Genomic DNA, 25,039 nt, shown 5'->3' on the forward strand with positions numbered 1-25,039 from the left:
CCCACACATTTCAGTAGGCACAAAGCCTAAACAAAATGTATCTACGTCTCTGCGGGGTCTATCTATATGTTCTTTATTACTTGTCATCTTCACAATCATTCATGGGAAACTGTTTTCATTTTGTAAAAATATATGGAAGTTCCACTACCAAATAAGTCTCTACAGTAATATTAAACACTACTCTCTTCTGTAGAAAAGATGCAAAAAAAAAAAAAAGTCTAAGTTTCCCCCGCTCTTTAAATCCTCTCTGCATGTACACTAAATGTGTCTATAAGGACAAATCGAGATGGAAATACAGCAAAGTATATAAGAAAACCCAGAATTGTGTAGGGTTGCCAACATACTGTGTGAGACAGCTTCAAACCTAATCAGAGTTCCTTTATAAGATTTGACAACAAATGATTTCTCATTTCAAATTACTTCTATTGCGCTATTTTTCACCATTAGAAACTCTTCTGTACAAAGCTAGTAGATGGCACTATTCGACAGAAAATTTGATCTCTTCCTAGACAGTTGAGGTTGATGAAAAACGTAGAGGAATTAATACAGAAATACTGGACGGAACAGTTTTAAATAGCTAGTTCATATAGATCATGTATCAGGATCGATACCCCCTGGGTTGAAATGGCTAATTAAACAAGTGTCAGGAAAAGTAATTGCTCTGTAGGATGCTGCTTTCAAATGAAAACCAGTAAAGTGGGAGACAGATGAAGGCAAGAAACAGCAACCAAGGTGTATAAAGCTTAATCCAAAATCATGTGAGGCCAACAGGAATCTCCCAGTGACCCAATGAAATTGGAATCATCCTACATTATGCACTTACATATGAGTTTCACACAGTTTGTGAGCTACTAGATTACGTGTCTCATTCATGACTCTCTTCAGTCAGTAGTACAAAACCAACAAAGGAAAGCATTATAGACAGCCTTTCACCTATCCATCCCTATTATTATAAAATGGAAATTGGTATTAGAGACCACGGCCCTTAATTTACCACTGGGGATGGTATGCACTCTCAAAGACAGTGCCAGCTTTCTCCTGTCCCATCTTCCCTGTATCTCAGTCCTGAGAACTGAAACGCTATTTCATGGGAAAACATTCATGTTTCTTTGTAAGCAGCCTGCGTTTGTCTCAGTAAGAAGGCAAAATAAAAGGATCTGTAACTTGTTTATACCATGCTAAATTTCAGGATCAACAGTTAACCACAGTTTTGATTCCTTCACAGTGAGAATGTAGAATAATCTGAAAGAATTTGGAGAAAATTAGAAAAACTGGTTTATACCATATGGCTATAGTTTGTATTTTTGAAATCTTTTAATACATCAATAGCTAAAAAGCAATTTTGTTTTATTTCTTAGAGTGAGAAATCCTTCCATGCTCAAGATGTATCTACAGCTACATCAACACCTCTATTCCTACTTGCATACTAGCTCTGATTACTTACCCACTCTGTTTGCTCCTGACAACATAAAGGAAAAAGAAGAAACAACACAGTAATTATTACAAATAATTCAGCTGGAATGGCAAGTGGAAAAAACACAGCAATAAGATGTTTGTGTTTACTTCTGGATGAAATGCATAAACTTGGATCCAATTGCCAAGCCACAGCTGCACAAAACAGGGGCTCAATCTGCCGTTTAACAAACACAGAGGCCTCTCCAGGCAGTGAGGCCAATTATGAATGGTAAAAATAGTCCCGTGATTGCCAAACCAGAGGCACCAAACAATGAAGACACAGTATGTGTAGGTAAAAAAGGACACATTTCATACAATATTTTTGCTGCCTCTGTCAGATAATTCAGGCATAGTAATATCTGACATTTCTACAGCAAAAGGACTTGTTAAACCTTACATGAAGTGTTAAGGTAGATGGAAAAACTGAGACAAAAATGGAGTCCCTAGGTAAGAGGAAATGAAACAGTACAAAATCAGGGTGACAGAACGGAAGTCACATAGGCTGAAGCAAGTCATAAACCAACCATCCTGTCTGAGATTACCTCTATCATAGTATAATCGTTTTCTTAAATATTTACTTGGGTATGATTTCTTGTCCTTAGAGCAAACCTAAGGCACTGAAAGTATACAGTATTCTTATAAACTGCATAGCATACATGGCTGAATGTACACACTGATCTATTAGGAAGTATAACTTTCTAGTCATATTAGAGATCTTTCATTTTTTTCTTGCACTTTTGTCATAGAGCAAAATGTGCTCTATCACCATTGTTCTTCCAGGAGGAGCACACATTATGGAAGTTCAAGACACACACACTATGCAATCTGTGGTTTAACCAGTAAAGTCCTAGTGTTTTATACTGACTGTCTTACATATTAATCAAAATCCCATTTCTTCAACATGAACATACACTGAAGAATGTGTGCTATGATCTGAATTTCACCGGCACTGCATTCCTCAGTAATCACCTCATATTTCAGTAGGTATTTTGTAGAATATGTGGAAAAACATTCAGTACACCAAACAGACTACCCATATTATGATATTTTCCTCTTCTCAGTTTCTGCTGCCACCAAGGCCATATGTATTAAGAACAGATGGTGAAATCACAAGCTTCTTTAACACGTATTCAGTACCAGCCTAGAGATTGTGATTTAAGCCAAAGTTCTGGTAAGTAAAACCTCAAGCAAGGATCAAGCCATCTAAACTAAAAAAGCTCTCAGAAGCAACACTGCAAGTTTGTGTACGTACAGCTAGATATAGACTTTTAAACAGGAAAACACATTTTTTAAATGTTTTAAATAAAAAAATGGAAGTCATCTTGTGGTGTTTCCATCAACTTTAAAACAAAGAAGGGAATATAACTTATGGTTCCTCCAAGGAAAATGGTGGCATCTCAATGCTAAGAAGACAGTTCTTTACAAAAAATAAAATAAAATAAATTAGCTGTTTTTGATGTATTAGCTCTGGATTTTCCTCTTTCCAAAACACAGCCATGAAGGCATCCTCACAAAGGGATCTTTTGGTTTTGTTTCATCTATTGAAATGGAAGACCTTCATACCATTCATTCGGCATGTATGGAAGACCTTCACACCATTCACTCTAGCAAACTTTTGCATGTAAGGGCTTAAAAGGAGTGAACCTTCTTTCTTCCACTCTCCTACATGCCTCCAGAAAACCTCCTTCCATTTAGGAGTAATTGCAGTGGTCACCTTGGTAGTAATCACGCAGACAGTTATACAAGCAGTAGATTCATTGTCAAATATAGATTTAGAGAAGTTATAGCGCTAGATTAACTCTTCAACCAAGTAGAGCACTGCTAATGTACACAAGTTTTGTTTTGTTTTTATTTTAAGTAAAAAAAAACAGCAAGTAACACACCTTTCTTTGTGGCTCTGCGTGGTTTACCCTCATGTGCAACAGCTGATGGTCTTGCAGTTTCTTCCCCCGTCTCTCTCCCACTGGATTGTTCACTTGCAGTGGAGTCAGCGTCTGATGGTGAAATTCTGACACAAAGATTAAAAAGCAAACAAACATGACAGAAGTTTACAAAGGAATACAGATCTCACAAGCAAAGAACTTTCTGTTGATATGCCTTGCAAAGGTTGCTAATATTTTCTTCTGTTTAAAATAAATTATCACAGACATTCATTGTGATGATGTTACTGTCGCTGTGTGTGAAAGCTGACTGCAACAGAACTCACGCATAACAAGACTTCCTACTGATCTTTCCTTTAAAATTTTCTTCAAGAATATATTACATGACCAAGAAGCAGGCTTACTGTTCAGATAGAGAAGAACTATATTAGCATGAGGAAAACTACACAGGCAATTATTTTAATATATAAACTTGGTAAATTGGCACTCTCTTGCTAACACTACAAGTCCATGCACAAGCTTTTCCTGCCTTGTTAAACACAGAGCTATTTGGACACACTACTTTTAAGTATTTATCCCATGCAGTCATGAGACGCCTAAAAACATTTGTTGCTTCTCAATTATACACACAATCTGAGGAAAAAAAAAAAAAAAACCAAATAAAAAAAAAAACAACCCTCGCCTCCCCAGATTTTCTCCAGATCTGCATTACTGCATCTTTTTTCTAATACGGAATGGATGGGCAAGGCTTTTTCTTCTATTGTCTTTTTCTTGGTTCAGCAGAGTGTAAGAATCATAGAATGGCTTGGGTTGGAAGGGACCTTAAATCCCATCCATTCCCATCCCCTGCCATGGGCAGGGCTGCCACCCAGCAGCTCAGGCTGCCCAGGGTCCCATCCAACCTGGCCTCAAGCACCTTCAGGGATGGGGCACCCACAGCTTCTCTGGGCAGCTGTGCCAGTGCCTCACTGCCCTCTAAAGAATTTCTTCCTAATATCTAGCTGAATTCTCCCTTCTTTTAGCTTAAAGTCATTCCCCCTTGTGCTGTCACTATCACATGCAAAAAGACCATATAAAAAGTCATTCTACCTCCTGTTTATAAGCTCCCCTCAAAGACTGGAAGGAAATGGGGTTCTGCATACACTAGTGACTTTCTGTTTCATGTCATTGTACCTTGTTTTCCTTCATATTCTTACTTCAGTAAGATGTAAATTACCATTAAATACATCATAGGAATAGGCAATAGTGCCAAGCCAGCACCAGCCATTCTTCTGAAGTTCTGCAGAGTACATGGCTGCATCCTTTCCAGCCAAAACAACAGGTCCAGCTGGGGACTAGAGATGCTGTGCTTTCTGATCCCCGTTGTTTTTCTTGTTTACTGTCTTTCACTGATACTCACATCAGCACTGCATGTACTGGCATGCAGCATACAATCCTGAATTGCTCTGTGATGAAGTGAATTCTGTATTTTCTCATAAAATAGAAAACAGCTAAAAACAACAGAATACACTACAGTAACATTTAACATTTCAGCTTCTCCCTCGGGGAATAAGTGTTTTACATCTGAAGCTGATATGTCAGCATGTTATGGAGATGATACTGACATCTCCATAGCTAAGCCTAAAGAGAGATTTGCTTTTAGGGATGAAAGAGGGAGGGAAATTCTCTCCTTCAGTTTCAAGTGGTTAAATTTAGAAACTTAAAAACATATAGTTGTTCCAAATTTGATCAACAATTTATTGTTGTCTTCTGGGACAGCATTAAGATGTCAGCTTCTGAAAAACCTCCCTGCTTCCTCTCCTGAATCGTTTGAGATGAAGTGCAGTAATAACCTCAAATTTAAATGTTGCTAACACTTACATGTGTGAACATATATTCCCCTCCTCCTAATGAGCCACTTTTGATCTTTTAAAAAGGCATAAGAACACTTGTCCTTCTGATTTGTATTAATTTAATTAAGCTACACCAAAATGAGTTAGATATTTTTTTGCCATTATTTTCCTATATAGCCCAACTTCTACTGTATCATTAGTTGTCTCTTACTTGCAGTGCCTATATGGAGTTAGGCTTAGCACCTGGGAAGTTAGAAATGGAACTTTATGAAGCTCACATAGGGAGAAGCCAGGATCTTAGGGCAGCCAGGCTTCAGAGGAAGCACAGAAGGCTGTGCAGAGGAGCAAGATGTGCCATGGATCTGCAGCTGAGAAAGAACCACCATTGTTTTCTTCCAAGCTTATTCAACACTGCCCTTGTTTTTCTCCTGAGTGCAGCAGCATGTAGGTACAAGCACAAGGGGGTGCAAATCAGCAAACAAAGGAGTGAAAAAATATGAAAGGAAAGGTGAGAAAGAAGAATTAATGGAAAGTGAAATAGGGAAGTGCTCTGCACTGAGGAGCTGTCTGGACTCATAACAGCACTCCTGTCTTCCAGGTTCTTTTTTTCCTTTTCTTTCTTACCTACTGCCTTCCCACTTTGCCTTATTTATTTATGTATTTATTTATTTTAATGAAAATACCCTCCTTTACTGCACAGCTGTTACAGCTTCTCCCTTATGGCGAGACACATTCATATCATATGATTAAAGGAAAACACTAGGAAATAAATGCTTAGGGTTGACAAACCGTTCACCACTTGCACTGCTGTCAGTTATCAGACCTTTTTGTGAGCTATGATAGCAATCAGACAACCACAACAAAAAATACTGGTCTTCCCTCAATTTTGTAGATAATGCTTATTCCTGGAAATTCTGACTTATCATACAAAGAACAATTACTACTAAGAGCACTGAAACACATCACTAACAGTCAATGCTTCTCATTTGATTTTAATCACCTGCTGCCTTGGTAGCTAGGAATGGCCACAGAGAGAATGCACCAGAAAGCACACACTTGGTCTTTGCAGTACACAAGTAATAGACTGACTCCAACCAACCTAGCTGCATCCTAAACACTCCTCTTAACTGGGCATGTGGCCATTAAGAGAAGAAAAGACACCAAATTCTCACAACTTCATGCAATCTGAAGCTAGATATAACTCTACTGGCCCAGGAGAAAACACAAATTCCAGAGCTCTGGAATTGACTTCTGCCCACTGATACTGCCCTAAAAATACAGTAAACAGCACTCATCTTCCACAGCTTGTTTTTCTTCCTCTGTGAACTGACCTCCCTCTGTGTCGAACAGTTTTTGAAGGTTTTGTGGAAGCCTTGGACTTGGGGCTGGGAACATCTCCATTTTCAGATGGGGTAGTGTCCTTAATAGGTCCTGGTAAAGGAGCTGGCTCATGGATTATCAGGACATCATCTTTATTGTGTTGGCCCAGATGCTGCTTAGCAAAATCAAAGCCTTTTACGCTGGGGGCTTGTAGCTGCAAGAGAAGAAGAAAGACAAAAAATAAGAACTGTGAGTGACAATGAGTAGAAGGCTTTGGTTAAGATCCACGAACAATAGCCATTAGGATGGCTAGCATATGGTAGCCTCAGAAACGAACATAAGAATGCTGTAGGGAGAAAAAAAAACCTCATGATTTTGTAATTTCACTTCAGTAGATGATACATGGTTTAAAACCCTACATAAATATGTTGCTTCTAAATCTCATTTTCCCAGCTACTTTTTCAGATTTAATCATTGTGCAAGAAGCCTTTTGTATACTTTAGCTGCAAGATTGTAAGTGCCCATGTACAGATTCAAATGGCTACCATTTTCAGGTCACACTTCCATTTGTTCCAGCTTCAATAAATTAAGTTAAGTAAATTGAACAGTGTAAATTGAACAGGATCACTGCTGATCCTCCACATTTTGAGAACCCCAAATCTGCAGGATGTCCATGAGTGCTCATATCAACAGCTAGCTCATCTGAGGAAAGAGAAAATTAATATAGATCTGAGTTACATGGCAGCCTGGCAATGACTCCAGAAAACGGCACAGATGCCTCCAGAAAAATATTCCAAATCAAGTTCTTGAATCAAGAACTCTATGCTGAGTAGAAGGAAAAATATATAAAAGACTTTCCAGTTTAGAGAAATGAGACGTTTGTCCTAGATATCATCTTATCAGACGGCAACAGATTCAGCGTCTTCTTTAAGAAGACACTGAATCAAGCTAACCCCTTCCCTAACTATTTACAAAACAGCTAATCTCACCTTGTCAATGGCTTGATTCAGACTTAATTAAATCAGATCTACACGTTTCAAGCTTCCCTACAAATTTTTGAGTGCTTTGAAACAATCAGAAATCACAAGAAAGTAATTAAGACAAAGCTTTTCTTTGAGTCCCACTCAATTTTTAAGTAGTTTGGGAGTTGAAAGGGGAAAGAAATCTTGACAACTCCAGTTTTCAAAGTGTTTGCACACATGCTCACTACACAGCATACACACAGAAACCCGTGTGTTCCTGAAGCTGATTTCTTGCAGAGCGAAGTATGTGTTGTAGTGCATTTTATGGGTGCATCAGGTTCCAGATGTTTAATGAACCCCCTTTCATAAAGCTTGGCATGCCAACACAGCTAACTGCAGGCTTGTCTGATACCATGCCAAAGATAAGCTTGCCTAAGGAATATACTGAAACAATCTCTTCAAAATATTTTCTTAGTAAGCAAACATTTTCCAAATGGTTCAAAAGGTGGTCATATAAAAGCAAAATGCTTATTTAGACCAGTAGATGGCAATAAAAGGTCTCTTGTAAAGTCTGAGAAATACCTGAATGGTTGAGGCTTTAGAGTTCACTTCTGACCAAATGTGTGAGCTTATTAGTGGAGCAGATCTGAATGTCTTCCACTGTACTGAGTTTTTTCTTGAGTCTACAGCAGTTACTTAATCGAGCATTACAGGTGACAGTTACTGAACTTAGGTAAATCCTGGCAAGCACTGATTCAAAAATGGCACTGTTGAGCTAGACCAGGTGAAGGTGTGATTGGCTTTCCCAGTATTGGACATACTAGTATGGCTTCAGTAAGACTGCTGCCTCCAAAGCATTTCAGCATATCTTAATCAAGCCTTTAGGCCAGACTATGGAGTTGTGTTGGTTTTGCATACCCTTGGGGAGTAACACAACATGTAAAAATAGACATTTTTAAATATTTTGACTTAGATTGAGCACTCTTATTCCATGTTGCAGTCTAACATAACCTTTTGTTTAAGCACAGTTAGAGAAACCAATATATGTATGTGTACGTACATCACAGCATATGTATGCACATATGTTTATCTGCAAACAGATCTTATAGAAACTGTATTAGAACACTATTAGCACTGCAAAGACAAGCATGCACACTTTAAGAGTTGGCACTGGCAAGACTGTCTGAACAACCAATTACTCTAAAGTCCTCTCATGTATAGGCACTGCAGCAGAGATTTGAAGTAAATATCATAAATTCATTTAATCCATAGGATCTACCTTGCTCTCTCCCACCTTGCTGAATCCACAGCACAGGCTGCGCCTTCTGCTATTAGTCAAAGTTGGGCAGGATTAAACAGCATTATTTCTACAGCTCAGACACTCATTTTATGCAACAGTTGGCAAATGTAATGCATGAAGCAGTGGATGCAAGAAAAGAAAGGACACATTCTTCTATGAAGCAGTACACCTAGTGTGGCTTACATTTTGCCAATCAATTGCATGGGTACTCTGCTGGATGCACACTGTTGCTTGCAACCAAGGACTGGCAAGTCTCAGGTATCACCAATTTTATCCTGAGCCTTGAGGAGTGATCTCCCCAGACACAACAAAACACCACAGAACCTGAGATCTAATTTCCCTGAAGCTTCTGCCACGTTAATTCCTAATCTGACTTCTCTCATCCTTGCCAGGCTGAATCAATCTCCCCATCCCACTTTTTTGCCTCTCTCTAGCACTATCTGCCAGCAGCCAGCTCCTATTTACAGCCTGAGCTACCCCTTCCTTTACCTGGCTTGTAACAACCTCTACATACAGCAACAGAAAAAAACTCCTTTTAGCTTTTAAGACACAGATTCTGTGCTCATAAGCACAGAACAGGTGCAATCTTAGGAAAACATACCTGGAAATTACTAACAAGTCTCTGTTGATCACACTTTTCCCAAAGGTCTATAGTTTAGTCAGAAATGGACAGCACTCACAAATCAAACCAGCCAGAAATCTCCTTCACACAAAACAACCTCCTGGTCCCATCTCTTGTTTAATTCCCTACCTCGTGCCTTCAAAGGCTGAGAATATACACCAGAGCTTCTCCAAAACTGTTCTTAAAATTTGGACAAGACAGTATTTTTTATTAATCTAGTTCTTCAAAAGAACACACACTTCTTATCTTAAAACAATAATAATAATCAGTATGAAATAAATACTGGAATGAAAAACTTCTGCCTGAGTGCTTTAGAGTCTTGCAAAGTTCTGTACAGTTAAAAAATATTTCTAGATACTTCCTTCTAAAAACCGAAGCCCTTAAATTGGCACCACCAGCTCCAAACGACACGAGAACATTATGAGATCATATCAACATGTGTATATTGTATGAATAACACGAGTTACAAAAACACACCTTGAAGAAACATTTGTATAAAACACGATCCTCACCTTGTAAGTAGATAAGGCAGAGTTTTTAAAAATAAAATAACTATTACTTGAGAAATAATAATATCAATTCCTAATGAGGAATCAATGCCCAGAGAACCCCATTACACTTTCTTTAAAACAAAAAGTGTCTACACTTCCTGATTTACATTACTCCATGGCAACATTATAGCTAAAGGACAGACAACAATAACCAAAATGGACATTTTCAGTGGCAACTGTGATGACTCTACTTTCTACTGGACTGGATGGTCGGTGAGACCAACTGCAAAGAACAAACAGTGCTGCTACAAGTGGAAAAGGTTTTTTACCCTTTCTCATTACCTGCTCTGTTTTTCTTGCTTTCCTCTATATCAAGTTACACAGCATAACAGATTGGATGAACTCCGTACATCCTACCACAGGTACTCAAAATACCCTTTCTGTATCAGGCATCTACAACTCAAACCTTCAACATCACCACAGAAGGAATACAATATCTTTGTAAGAAAGATCACACTCGTGCTGGTCCCTCTATCTGCTCAGGTGCTGAAACTGAACCTTTTTTTTTATCAGCTCCAAATGCCTTTTATAAGTCTGCACAAAACCAGTGCTAGCAAAGATTTCTTGCTTTAAATACAAGTTGCTACTGAAGGTTTTCATTTGCTCTATTTTTATACATTTGTGAAAAGGAAAAGGATAAGGCACTCTGAAGCTTACCACTAAAATGAGCATGTCTGAGCTAATACATTATAAAGTCTTATATAACAACAAGAATGCAGGGCCTGCTGAAATCCAACGGAAAGATGACTTCAAATGGGTAACTTAAGGCAGTGTTTTAATTCTGTTGTTAGACACTGTTAGAAAATATTTTATATTTTATATATATTTTATATATTTATATATATATATATAATAGATTTTTAATATATATATAAGCTCTATTCATAAAACAATCAATTTCTGTAGATGCCTACAAACAAAGCCAGTGAGCCTTGGTTAAGACAGCCTATGGAAACAGCAAATAGCTTCAGTGCTGTTCAAAACACAGTATTACATTACTGCCAATATGCTGCTTCCCTAGATTCAGACGCACACCGCAAATGTCAACAATGTGTTGTTGCTCAAGAAAGCAAAGACTGCACATCCAGGTCAGTGAATAGATTCAGCTGAAAGCAGCAGAGACAAAATATATTTCACTCAGCATTCTTCTTGTGGTTCCTCTGTTAAAACGATGTGAGTTTTCTTTCTTTAAGGAGTAGCAACAGCATTTGAATTTGGACATAAAATGAAGAATAATATGCCAACACAATTTTCTACTGACTCTTTTACAAGATTCCCTTGTTCTTCACATAGAAGCACTGAGCAGAGGCTATTAAAATACTACGGAAACAAAGGGACTAAGCATGATTTTCAACACTAACATGGGCTGAAGATGTAAATAAGTGTTGTGATGTAGGGTTGTTTAAAGCTACAAAACATCATGAACTTTCTCTACAGTCTGAGATTCACAGCACCAAATGCTTCCTTGCATTCTGAGGGCATCACCTCAGGAAATCTGCCCCTAGAGCAGGATTAAAAACAAGTGAATAAAGAAAGCCCTAAACCTCCAAAAAATTCTGCAATTCTTAAGACACCTGTTCTGAAATATTTTCTTAAGACAGATGCTTTCCATGGATTTTCATCATTCCCATTCTTCTCCCTTGTGTATTTTCCCTTGCCACATTAATGTTGCTGTGGCAGCTCAGTAAATTTCACAAAATGCAAGAGGGATCATGTTGTTGAAAGCCCCTAACTCTGAGTACATCTATGCCCATAGGCTGCTGAGATAACTGCTGTAATAGCAGAGTTTTGCATCTGAATCATACATGGTTTTAGCTTTCCTTCTAAGACAGAAATGCCGCAGGGCAAACAATGTCTGAATCAAGCTTTGGTGAGTCTCCTTTGCACACTAGATAGACAAAAACGTCAGGAGTAAGTTAGAAAATGATCATCAGCTTTATAAAACAGAGAGGCCACTGCAGTGCCTGAGTTCCACCAGTCTCTTTTCCATATGCAGTGTCAAAAAGTCACTCTCCAAAGGCCACAGAAGCAAGTCTGACGAACCGTGATCTCTAACAGCTAGCACAGCATGTCAAAGACTGCTATCAATCAAGGAAACTTTCTGTGCCAATATGTATGGCAAGAAAATAAATTCATAATGTGGCTGTCACTGTCTGGACAGAGTACACACACAGTATAGCTCAAAAACACTTCCTCTCCTTAAATATTAAAAAAAGTGGTAACACACTTTACAGAATAAAGATTAGCAATTTTAATTTGGCTTTGTGCTGGTATTTTGTTAGGCTTAGTCAAGAAAGATCATCCTGTGGTCTTGTAACTCAGAGACATTTATCCATCCAAACAGGGTTTAATGCAGACAGAATGAAAGCACAGCAATACAAACTGCAGGATTAATCTCTGTGCTGAAATGAAGCTACATTTTCCCCTCCTCCCTTGTTGTGCCCCATTATCCACGACTATCCAAAAACTATGGTAAATCTGTTGCTTGCTGTGGGCCCAAGAATCCTTTCAAATGATGCCATTTCATGCAGGCACCTGTAATTTGAGAAGATGAAGCACATGAACAAATCACCCAGCCTGCCAACTCTGGCTATAAATGCCTTCCATTGCTCTGTCACATTGCTACAATCACAATATGGATTGCAAAGCATGTTAGTGAAATGTCTTGCTGTTCTGCAACAAGGGAGTAGTGATGTTAAAACCCCCAGTAACAGTGATTTGCTATAGGCACATATCCTTGCTCTAAAAATAGCTCAACTCTAAGTTAAACTATTATCTTCCAGTAGGAAAGACAGAATTTACTTACACAGTGGTAATCTAATCTCAGTGGTTTATTATATGATTAGGATACTATGAAGTTAAAATGTATTTTGAAAATAATTTTTTAAAAACACCTTTTAAAAGCTTCCCTCTCTCAGAAAGACTGATAAGAATTAGAACACGAATCCTTCTCAAAGTCTAGTTCAAAGAAATAGTTTGATGCCTGGCTCAAAAATGAAGCTAGGAGAGGTAGCACCCCTTGATCTGGAAAGGAGAGGATGGAGATTGGAATCTCATGAGATCTGGAAGTCTGGTATCAAGTAGGAGTCCAGGAATCACTTCTTCACTGTTGCTACCAATACAATGACTAGGGGCATCACAGAGAACATGGAGGTAGCAAAATAAATGCAACACAATAGAAGATGACATGATTCTTTCACACAACAAACTGTACAAAAACTTGTCAGTAGCTCAGATTGGTTCAGAAGGACTGGAAAAGTTCAGCGAAGATAAACCCATTGAGTGTAGCTAAATATCACCATTTCTAGAATGAAGAAGACCTTGAGCCTCACATAACTTAAGGTTAAAGAGCGAATCAATGCAAATTATCTCATGCTCTGATTTTTGGGTGGTCCTGTGTGGAGTCAGGAATTGGACTTGATTCTCATGGTTCTCTTCCAACTCAAGATATTCTATGATCCTACATTTACCTTCACTGTTTGGATATCTCTTTCTAAAGATTTCTGCTTTCGGCATTTCAGTGAGCTGGCCCTTCAGTCAGACCTTTATATGGCCACTCAAATGTTTGTACAACATTTGAATTTTTCCATATACTGGCATGCGCAGTATCCAAGTACAGTATTTACATCTACAACTTGTAAATAGGTAATCCTCAGTACTGAAGAAGAGTTCCCACTAAAGAGCTCTTGCATAGGAATTGCCATCAGAGACGCACATTGTTGAGAAGTAATTAAGGTGTTGAATATTGTGTTCCTTGTCAGAATCCAGCTGTTGATTCGAACTCAAGAAAACATGTATGCCAGTTCCAAAAAAGACATTTTCAATAGTTAGTTAAGGCTGCTATTAGAAACGAAAGGTATTTGTTTATGCAAACAGTTGGCACAGACACTAATCTCTTGCAGAAATTCATGTCAGTTTTCAAGTAGTTTTTCTAAGACTGGTGTCACCTGCTTTTCTTTACATGGATCTCTTTTGAGTGGAGCTATTCTGAAATGCAGAGCTATTGCCTCTACATTATACAGATGAACAAAAGCATTATAGGATGTCAAAACATCACAAGAATTCTTTGTATCAGGAGCAGGAACCTAGTATTTAGCATCCAGCAGGGCTGGCCTCTTTGATCCGGGGAACATCCAAGAGGTAGTCTACTGAATACACAATAATAAGCAAAACTGTCAATTCAGATGTGTTAAGTTACACCTGACACATGAGCTTCAGGTATCAGATATTCCTGCTTGAAGTAAAATAAAAATCCAAACAAGCCTGCCTGGCATCCTACAGAATGCACAGTTCATTACCAGTAATGTTGAACAGCATGGGGATGCCTGAGTAGCTGCCACAACAGCAACAATGAGAGCAAATGGGCCAGTGCTGGTAATGGTCCCCAGGTTACTATACATTAGCTGAGGTTTGCTGGCACATAATGCCAACTGGTAGCCCTCCAGCTCTCACACTGTGATACTGATCATAACGAAGGTGGGGTACCATATATGTTGTCCTTGGCTTTCTAGGGTCCGACTCACCCCACCTCTCCCACACAACAACATACATTTTGACTCCTAAGAACCACAGAGGCACCCAGAGGGCCCAGAGAGAAGCAACTCCCAGCTGGAGAAAGTCTTTTTTTTCCTCCAGGCATTTTGGATCTGCCCTTGGAAAAATCAGGAGTGGAGCAAGTCACTTGGTCCAAGTTAGCACTGTGAAGTCCATGACTTCAGCAGGCCCAATATTTCACAGATTCAGAGAACAGCTTGGGTTGGAAAGGATCTTCGAGACCAGCTTGTTCCACCCCCTTGATGTGGGCAGAGTCACCTTCAATTAGAAGGTGAACATCCCAACCCTTCTAAATAAACGTCTGTGAGCTTATCTATAGATGAGTAAGATTCCTGTCATTAAAGCAGGGAACCTTTCCCCGAATAACTGTCAAAAGCTGAAACTACCTAGCAAGGGGATCTGATTTTCTTCTTTAAAAGCTTGTACACAGCAGAAAAAGTGAGATCCCCAGAGAATCAAGTACTATATATATATTTTAAAATGTCTTTCGAAAAAGAAAGAATATTGCCATCTCTGTTTGCATTATAAATATACAGGGAAAAGGGCTGATGGTACTTTTGCACAAAAATTGCAAGAGTCCAATACCGAGCAGGATGATGGTTTGGGAATTAAAGACATTAATATATTTTCTCACAAAGAAGAAAAATAAAGCATTTCAAAAATTCAATTTCCCGCAAAGGCACCGCACAGCTTCTTAGCAGCAAAAAAAGTTCACGTTGTGATGACATTGTGGTGGTTTCAGGTAAAGGCAAGAGAATCTGACAATTTAAAAATGCCTCTTACGTAGCTTTTTATTCCAAAGGCAAAGACAAATCTATCCAGTGCAACAACTTAGATCACATCAAGGTAAATCTCCTGTAGGATGCTATAGCTTATAGAACAAGTCATGAATACTTCATGTGCCCTTTAAATATCTCAGTTCCACCTCTTGAAAATAATTACCCTTTCAGAGACCTATGAATCTTGCTCAGAAATTCACTGCTCTGATCTGTTTCCTTAAAATCTGCTTTAAAAAGTGTCCCAGGTAACTCTGATATAAGTATCTCTTCCCTTCTTCTATCAAGACAAAAAAGACTGCAGTATTTCTCAGGTGCTGTTGGTTGTACTTTGGGGCAGATGGATATACTAGAAAATCTATCAGTCTTTCCAAAGTCTGTTGTTTATTATGCTATTTTTTTTAAACTGATTTTCCTAGGATTAATTCCAACAAAACTTTTCCTTCTTATGTGTTTGTTTCTGTTTACCTAAGTTACAGACTTCTGAGAACATTCAGAAGTAAAACATCCCTTCGTTATTGCATTGGTTCTGTCAGCAATCCACCTTGGCCTTGTTGGAACTCAAGCAGTCTCCCTTTCTTTTGCTGATGATATCCTTACGAGGACACAGCCAAACTACCTTGTGATCTTTACTGCAAATGCACTGTACCCAGGCAGTCATACTCCCAGGGGCAAATCCAAAAGGCATTTTGGGTGTTATCAGCAATAGATAATTGTCTGCTTCATCAGAAGACAGACTGTGAGAATATGCAGAATATCCCTCCATTTACAGAGGCAGTGAAGGCCTTCACTGTTCTTTAGCAACAAAGGCAAATCCAAAAAACTAAGGATAGCAAAGGACTCAGGTGGGGGGAATTCTGTTTTTCAATTGAGCTTATTTCCTAAATCCTAAATTCCTTATCACTTCGATCATTTCTTTGCATTTTTTGCAATAAAGAAATTAAAAACAACAAACAGTTTAAAGAAAGGGGGCCATATCAAATGTATCTCATTGTTTGTATGTTGTTGTGAACACCTGGAGATTGGTCATCAGTGCATGCTAATTAAGCCCTATTCTGCCCTGGAATTCTGACCCGTGACTTGAGGACATGAAGAAGGCCCAACGACAGCCCTCTACCATGGAAAACAGATTACTTATTTACTTCTAGATTCTGAGCAAAGAAGAAAAAAGTTTTTTTGAAGTAGATTCTGCTAGTTTTTTAATGCACTGATAAAAATTTAAGATACTTTTTACTGCTTTACTTCATTTAATATTTAAGCATGAGCCATCCACACTGGACGGCACAGGAAGGACTGGATGAGATGTCCTTACTGGTTCTTTCTAGTTTGCTTGCTGTGAGTTCTCTGAAGAAGGCAAAGTGACAGGCTCCCTAGGTGAACTGAAACAAGACTTTCATAAAAAACAAATTCAAAGCTTCTGACTCATGAATGATTCAAAAGAAGGATACTGTGGATGCACTAGTGACAAAAAGCTGAGCAACTCTCCACAACAATGGGATGATGGAATGTTTCTGGCCTTATCATCAACAGAACTGTTTTCGTACACAAAGCTTCAGACAGCAGAGAGGTAATGAAAGTTCATATCATGAAGTAGTGTACCAAGGGTAATGTTCCCCCCTCTTGCTTTTTTTGTATGACCCTTCTCAAATTAGCTTATACTACTACAGGTACTTCTTCAGTCAAAGGTTGTGCTAGGTATCACTAGCAGGGGGAGAAGTTCACAGAAGGGCACTACTTGTTGCTGACCTTGATGATGACACTCAATCTTCACTGGCAAGACAAGTGGAAGTTGCTATTGATTTGTTCTGACTGCTTTGTAAGTGCAACTGCTTTCTGCTTCTCTCACCTTTCCCATCATTAATTATCTTGAAAGAGAACATGGTGTACAAACAAGACTTATTACAGAGAAAACTGTATGACTGAACATGAGGTGACAGTTACAGGAACGTGACTACAGTACTGCAGGGTTAACACAAGTGATTATTTTGCCTATGCTAATGCTGCTGATAATATTGTCAGTAATAAGCATCTCTGACACCTATGTTCTCTTCAGCTGATAAAAGTCTAGTCATTTATCCACTCCTTTTGATTAATACTTTTGTGAAAATCATGGATCGTTTATTTCATCACTTAGTCTTGGGCACAAAAGAGGCAAACTGAATTTCTCACCACCCTAACCCGGTCCTCCATCACTTCAGCCGGCATGCTCACCACCCATAAAGTTACCGGATCTCACTGAAGTCCTAGTGACAGGAACTCACAAGAGCCTCAGACGAATGCACAGCAGAAAGGACGGTCTCTAGCAAATGCTAGCTACAGTGTAAGGTATAATGGATGGTAAGGTTCAGTTGTCAAATTAGTTTAGTGGAATCCCTCCAAAGAAAAATTCAGCTTTCTGCAGAAAACAGTGTTAGTGCTTCAACACTCAATACATTTCCTCTTACTCAGTCCTAGATGGAGCCTTAAAATGAAGTGATAAAAAGAGTTCCTTTCAGCCTCAGTGCCTACATCTCAGAAGAAGGTATCCACCTAGCACAGTATCACACAGCTAAAAGAACAGATAAAGCCTTATGGAATTCTTGACTTCAAGTATCACTTAACTTTTTTCTTCTTTTCTTTTTAACCAGAAGGTTCTGAAACTGTGTTTTCAAATGTTATTGAAGGATAATAGGTGTTCCCTCAACACCCACATTCATTTATGCTTGTAATACCCAAACTCCTCCCAGCACAGCTTCCCCTTTTACCTTCTGCCGCTGCTGAATGTTGCTTATCGTGTCTGGCTGAAACTCCAGCTTGTCTGTTCGACAAAGTTTCCAATATAAGATAATAACGATCAAGAGCACCACAGCAACTGGGACTGCCACTCCAACAATAATCCATAGGTTGCTGTTCTGTGCCTCTGAGGAGGAGTCCTTCAGCTTTTCCACAGCTGTGAAGTTAAAAGGAAGAGAGTAGTTTTATGTGGTTATATATTTTTAACTGAGGACACTTCAAGGTTATGTATTTTTATGTTCTCGTAAATGCTAGTTCAGGAATTTATCAGAAAGCAGACGCAGATCACAGGAAATGACTTACACTTATCAGTTAACATATGTCATGCTCAGGAAGCATGGGGCAGCAATCAATAGTTCTGGTCTCCCTCCCATATACTTGTGTTTAAATTACTCATGAAAATACACTTCTACCATAATACTCCATAACTCCAAACTGAGATGACAAAGCGAAATGCATCCAGAAAACTGACTTATCACTAGCATCAGAAGGGCTTTTCACTTAATTGTATCCTGCTTTAAATGGTATTACCAGCAACCTCTTCTCTTTCATTATTCACATTTTCTTACTTCCCCCATCAATAGTCAGTGTCAATTTGAAATCACTAAGATGCTCCTCCCCAGTGTTTATAGCTCCACATTTTTGTTGTTCTTTCCTTTTTCTATTTCACTGTTGGTGTGTGACAACTTTTATCCCCCTAGAGAAAAAAAATGTAATCATACTGTAAAGTGTAAATAAATCAGTACTGCGTGGAAAAAATAAACTGGAGGAACCAATAAAACTCTGTGGTTCACTCTATTTTGTATTGCAGTTCTACCTGGGGCTAAAACCCAAAGGTTCCTTAAAACAATGTTTTAAAGTTAAAAAACAGTATTTCTTTGCAACTTCATCTTTATCATTTTTAATAATAGCCATTCTGAAAATAAATTGCAAGATTAAAGGAACATATTATAGTTCTTATCTCTTGCATATACGATAGCTCACTTATGTCATGACATGTTCATATATAAAATCATCATTTTCGTAGATAAAAATTGTTTTGTTTCTTCTCAATAAGAAAAAAACCAAAACAACAAAGCATTTTTATGCCTCTTCAAACAACTGTTTAATGTCACCCAGTCTCTCTCTGCTGGCATTGGTGTAGACTGGATAGGGCTTACGCTGTGCAACAGTGCCATCAATGCGGTATCCAAGGATGATTGCAGCGCGCTGGATGTCTACTCGGTTCATCAGGTCTGAGCACTTCAAAGCACTGAATCTCTCTCCATCTTGATCCTCCACAAAATAGATCAGCTCCACGGGGTTGTCAACACCATCTAACCGTGACACATTCACAATCTGTAAAGTAATTGGAATGCTTTTACATTTTAAGTTGTATTTATTTGGCGTTCCCATACATTTGGCCTTACAGTCTTCCCCACTCCTCCCCCTTCCCTTCACAGAGTCCAGGTCTTACAGACACTTATCTAAAACACAGGATATGGAACAGCTTTGCCAAGTCAGTATCCATATCTGTCTTAATTGCCACTGTATGCAACCCCTAGTCCATCAGAAAAACTCCACAGTGTGTTATGCCACAGTAATGCAATTGTTGTAGAAGAAATACCTCTGTGATAACAAAAATACAATGTCATACAAACTATATAACTGTTGGAAACTACTACAGTTTGGAAACTATCCATATCCTAGGGAAATCTAATGAGAAAATGATGCTTCAAAGCACTGTACGCAGCAGAGGTAGCAAACAGTTTACAAACTGAAACTTTGCAGGGAAGCGATTCCTCACACAAAACATTTTTAAGGCAAACTTGAAGAAGTTTCTCTTCTTTTTTTTCCCATTTGTTTAATGACAACATACAGATCCAGTACCAAACAGAACTGCTTTTACTCTAAAGATGTGAACACCATCCCACTCTGGCTGCCTCTATTTTCTTTGTAGCTTGTCGGGTAGTAGGAGTTACTGGATAGATTTATTTCACTGCACTTTTCCATCTCTGAATATCTTTACTTTGTTATTCATAATGCACACTTTTTTGTTCCTTTTTTTTTTTTTTTTTTTTTTTTTTTTCCCCTCAATGTTCAGCATTTATAAAGGCAAATATTCTGTCAGCTTCAAATAGAATTTTTTTGTTCTACCTAAATGAAAGAACTCGCACAGTCACCTTCATCCTCCACACGGCTCCCTCTGGTATCTACCTCTCTTCAGGAAGGAATTTATTTGATGCTGCGGGAAGCAATTCTTTCTGCCTTCTTCTAAAGACGTTAATAATCAAAAGAATGTACGCTATGAAGGAGCCCTGTAGATACTATCCAGCCACCAACCATCTACATTGCAGATGAGACAACTTTAAATTCCTACAAAATTAAATCTCATACATAATAATTCTCTTCTGTACCATCATTCATATTTAATAGTGATCACAACCTCCAAACAACTCCAAACTAATAGCAAGAGGTATTGCAATATGCGAAACAGGGTTTGAAGAGATCTGGAAGAAAATGCCACAAAAGGGCAATATATTTAGTTTCTTTCTGAACTCTCCTTTACTATGAAGGCCAGAGTTAATAAATCAGAATGCCAATCTACTTCTTGTAGGCTTAAAGTGAAGCCAATGCCTAAACGGTTGCACTTTCAAGGCTTACAGTTCAAATCAACTGAAATCAAAGAATGTTCAGCATCAGCCACATTTCGTGTTAAGTTAGAGAATACTTGAAAATAGAGTAGAAAAAATATGAAATTTATGAAACACAACAAGACCTGCTAGAAGGACTCATTCATCAGTGCTGAATTCATCATAATGCTGTTCACTCTTCTGTCAATTCACAAGAGTATCAATAAATAAGGCTTCTTAATGTGCTTACTAAGCAGCTGTAAGGCTGAATCTGGTTTCATAAAACACAGATATATCATTAGTTAAAAAAATGGTAACAGCTTTGTATTCCTGCTTTCACCACAGCCTGGCCTTAGTGCACGGAATGGTAGTATAAAGTAGTATCTGATTTCAGCATGGATGAGCACTTACTAACTGGCACATAACTCAAAAGCGAGGTAAGGGAGCAGAAAGGCTGCACATGATTAAAAAGCCAGTGGGTTCTCATTTTACCTTTAGGAAGCTCCTTTTTGTTATATGCAAACCTACAGAATAAGAGAAAACTAGAGATTCTTAAACTGAATCTTCATTGACTTTATGGAGCTGTGGAGTACTCAAGAAGTATCATGCTTATGGACATGTGCCATACACACAGAGTAACAGACAAAACCACTGGCTGAATGGGTGAATAAACGAACTGCTCCACAGTTGCCTTCAAAAAGGACAGAGAAGAAGGGTGACAAACCCTAGTGCAAAGTGTCTCATGCAAAACAAAACATAATATTCCTCTCCATGCTGAGGAATAGGGAAGGGTGAGAGGACTGTTTGGGGACAGAGAAAGGAGAAGCAGTTGGAGGTATTCTGGCACAGTATAGGGAACATGGGAATGAACATGATGTTCAACAGAGAGTGGAGATTCAGGTTGCTGCAAATGAACTAATTTCTCTGTTTTAAGATATATTTTCTGTGAAATAACTCATTCTGAGTATAAAACTCTTTATGAGCGCTCACATCACACTGAGGAAAGCTGCAGACTAAATTTCAAACCCAAGAGGAGCTGGTTATGGAGCTCTATTCTTGGAGAACTGATGGCTGAACATGGTATTATTGAGGTGATGAGGCAACTACACTTGTATGTACACTCACTGTGACAATATCAGTACTTCAGTTTTCATATCTATCTTGTTGACTCACTACCAACTTCTTTTTTCTGACCTCTAAGTTTGCTGTAACACAAACTGGTACGCTAGATCTAAAGTATTTTTAAGCCTACTTTAAAAATCAATATACACAGCCATTCTGCCCAGCTTTAGATCCTGTATAGTAAGCTCTGTGCTATTTTTCCCCAAATATTCTCCACACAGCTTCAGATTATTGTTTTTGTCTCATGGGTTAGAGTTGTCTCTCTGTGCTAAGAATGAAAGCAAAGATAGAAGCGGTGTTTTCCAGGCACTCAGAAACATAGCTTGTATATAAGGAAGCATTTTACTTTTATAAACTGGCAATGAGGGAAGACATAGGGAGGGATGAGGTGTAAGAATTTCAATATAGAGAAGGCAGAAAATAATAATAATTAAAAAAACAAAACAAAAAAAGCCCCTACCTCATTTAACTAAAATGTACAAAAATGATATAATCTTTGTTGGTACTAGACGTGCCTTTAAACTCCAGAGAGTAAAGGCTTAAGTGTGCTTAGGTGCCAGTAAATTTAATTTAAAACATGTCTTCAAGAGGCTTCCATAGGTCAGTGAGGAGTTTCCTTGGCAACCAGGTCTAGTTCAGAAATGAAAACAGAGAAAATCCAGGTGTTGGACAAAAGGTGTTGGAATGTGGACATGGAATACAAGAGCTTCAGTGCTGCTTTGTGCAGAGCCCATGAACTGGTTTGACTGGGAGCAGATAGTAGTTAACCTGAGGGTGTTCCATGACAAACCTCCAGGGGAGCGGTCCCTCGGCTCTCATTGCCTGTATGGCTCTGGCCATTCATTCAACTCTGTGGCCATCATAGGGTGAAGCAGCTCAAACAATGAGTCTGCACAGCAGCAGCTCCCACAGGCTCCACCTGTAGATCTCCACCTCCCAGAGAGACTTGTCCTCCCAGACCATGTGCATGGGAGCAACATATATGCTGGTAGTAGGGAACCAAGAGAACAAACATCTGCTTTAATGAAAAACTCAACTTGGTCAATTTGCCCGCTCACACATTATGACTGTAATGCCACTTAACCTGCCCTTTTCTTTACATGAGAACACTGATGTCACTTAGTAGGACCACCTTTTTACTTTAAGTTCAAGAGAACAAGAATGCTGTAATAAAGGAAAAATACATGTATGTTGGCTCCTGGCATATTTTTAGACCAGTATTAAGCCCAGTAATTCCAAATGAACTGAGTGACTTAGAGATATTACGATTAACACTTCACAACATATGATGTGGCCTAGTCCACGTGGGTGCAATGCAAACAACAGCATCAAGCATTTGCTTTGGATTTGCAGCAACAGCAGATCCATTTAAATATATGACATGCTCTGTGAAACAGTAGCATGAACACTAGACAAAAATCAATGGAACTATCTCATGCTTAACAGAGAAGTGTGAGACTTCAGAGGTTTTTCTAAGTGATGGTTGTGGGTGTTCTTTAAGATCCTGGAGTGTCACCTGTTAGTAGTACAGAGGAGGGGAAAACATGCTATTTGGGCATTCTAGGTAGTCTGGAACCTCTAATACGAAGTGCATAGATTGAAAGATAAATTTTTAACATTCTTAGGTCAAAACACATACCTTTAGAAATGAAATCCAAACCTTGCAAGCTATCAATTAGTACTAGAAAGGAAACTAATATGCCTGCAGTAACATTCACAAATAATTGCTTCACCTTCTGACCCAGTCTTGATTTTCTACAGAGCTTAGAAATGTCACATTTCAATATGCCATTAATATCTTCCACCTCAGGAAAAACAGGTCTACTGGGGCTCAACACAAGTGAAATGTGTGTCTAGTCTTTTGTGAATACATGCATGTCCTGCTAATAGAAGTATCCAACACACTGGCAGCTTCTGGTCATTGTGTTCCCTTTGTTGTGCCTTACTAATACAGCAGTTGTTGGTTGGTGTACAAGAAATATAGATGGGAAAATCTGAAAACAAAACACAAGGAATATAAATAGCTGTCCCTGAAGACTCAAACAGGTGCGTATATACAACACACTTCAGACACAGCTTGTAAAGGCTACGAGGAACAGAATGAGCAGCAGTAAAACCAAAAGGTTTATTGCAAGTGGCTATGGACCAGATATTCAACTGACAGGGAAACACCCCTGAAAGAAATCAAGAGCCCAACAACAGGTGGATACCTAACTCCAGCTGCACACATCTTTGCACCTGGAGTGATGCTGACAAATCTATTACACTGAGCCTGGAAAAGGTCAACATGAGAGCAGTTCTGCATAGCAAACAATCCTTGCATCACAGGAATGCTGGTGTGGTCATGACCCTGCCTGTGAAATCTGCTGTCTTCTCCAGGCTCAGACTCCAGCTTCCCATCTGTAGTGCTGTAGCAACAACAGGCAGCTTTACAGCACTTGCTGCACACATGAAGCTCTCAGTTGCTCCAGCCAGTCCTAGTGCTCATAAAAAGTAAACAGCGTGTCTGGCCGCTTTAAGCTTGGACCTTCAAACACACAGAGTAACAATCCAGGTGAAAAGGTTGTTACTTTAGGGAGAATTCAATATTAGAGCTGAACCATTCCTAACTATGTACATTATACAAGAAAAATCTTAGTCTGTTTTGAAATGAAAAACAGAAATGCCACTTTGGCATGCATGTCCTGTGCTGAGTCCTCACTGAAGTGTTTGAGCTTCTCTCTGTGGAATATCCAGGTTAGAGCATGGCTTTGAGAGGTGGGCATGGGGGAGAAAAGCAGCAAGAGGATCACCGAAATACTTAGTTGTAACTGATCAAGTCGTGAGTGGTAAAAAATACAGTCACCACTGCAAAGAAATACAGAGAGGAAGAAAACACAGTCTTTTCACTCATCTGCACACAGGTAAAAGCAAGTGCTCTGGGATATCCGCCCATTAGGCCCCACCTGGAAGCATATAGCTAAAATCTTGTGAATAGACTTCAAAGGTTGATACTGCCTTTGGGATTCTTTCCCACACGTCTCCTGAGGGCACCAACAAATCAAAACCAGACAACACGGAAAAGTTTGTTCACTTTCTGGTTGTTAGGAAGTGGTCTCAGAGACAAAATAAAACAACTTCATACGGAAGCCTTATGTATTAGATATTGATTTATGCTTAATAAGAGCTATCTGAGATACCTTGAACCAACAGCCTCCCTGGATGTCTTACCTACCATACTTCTGGATATTCTGCAACAGTAAGCAAATAAGAAGCTGTAGTACTTGATCATACCTACCATT

At 38.8% G+C, this 25,039-nt stretch overlaps 1 protein-coding gene across 3 annotated transcripts in view; it reads right to left on the minus strand.

Annotated features, from left to right (window-relative positions):
• Positions 1–25,039, minus strand: part of KIAA1549 (KIAA1549 ortholog) — a 122,857-nt gene that overhangs the window by 19,098 nt on the left and 78,720 nt on the right. For all 3 annotated transcript variants that reach the window (XM_015867229.2, XM_015867220.2, XM_015867211.2), the window contains exons 9-12: positions 19,185–19,362; positions 17,997–18,181; positions 6,499–6,701; positions 3,339–3,463 (exon numbers count right to left, since the gene is read on the minus strand). In XM_015867229.2, the coding sequence (XP_015722715.1) occupies positions 3,339–3,463; positions 6,499–6,701; positions 17,997–18,181; positions 19,185–19,362 (691 nt within the window). The remainder of the gene's footprint in view (positions 1–3,338; positions 3,464–6,498; positions 6,702–17,996; positions 18,182–19,184; positions 19,363–25,039) is intronic.

Source organism: Coturnix japonica, chromosome 1 (assembly GCF_001577835.2).
Source record: "Coturnix japonica isolate 7356 chromosome 1, Coturnix japonica 2.1, whole genome shotgun sequence".
Lineage (NCBI taxonomy): Eukaryota > Metazoa > Chordata > Aves > Galliformes > Phasianidae > Coturnix > Coturnix japonica.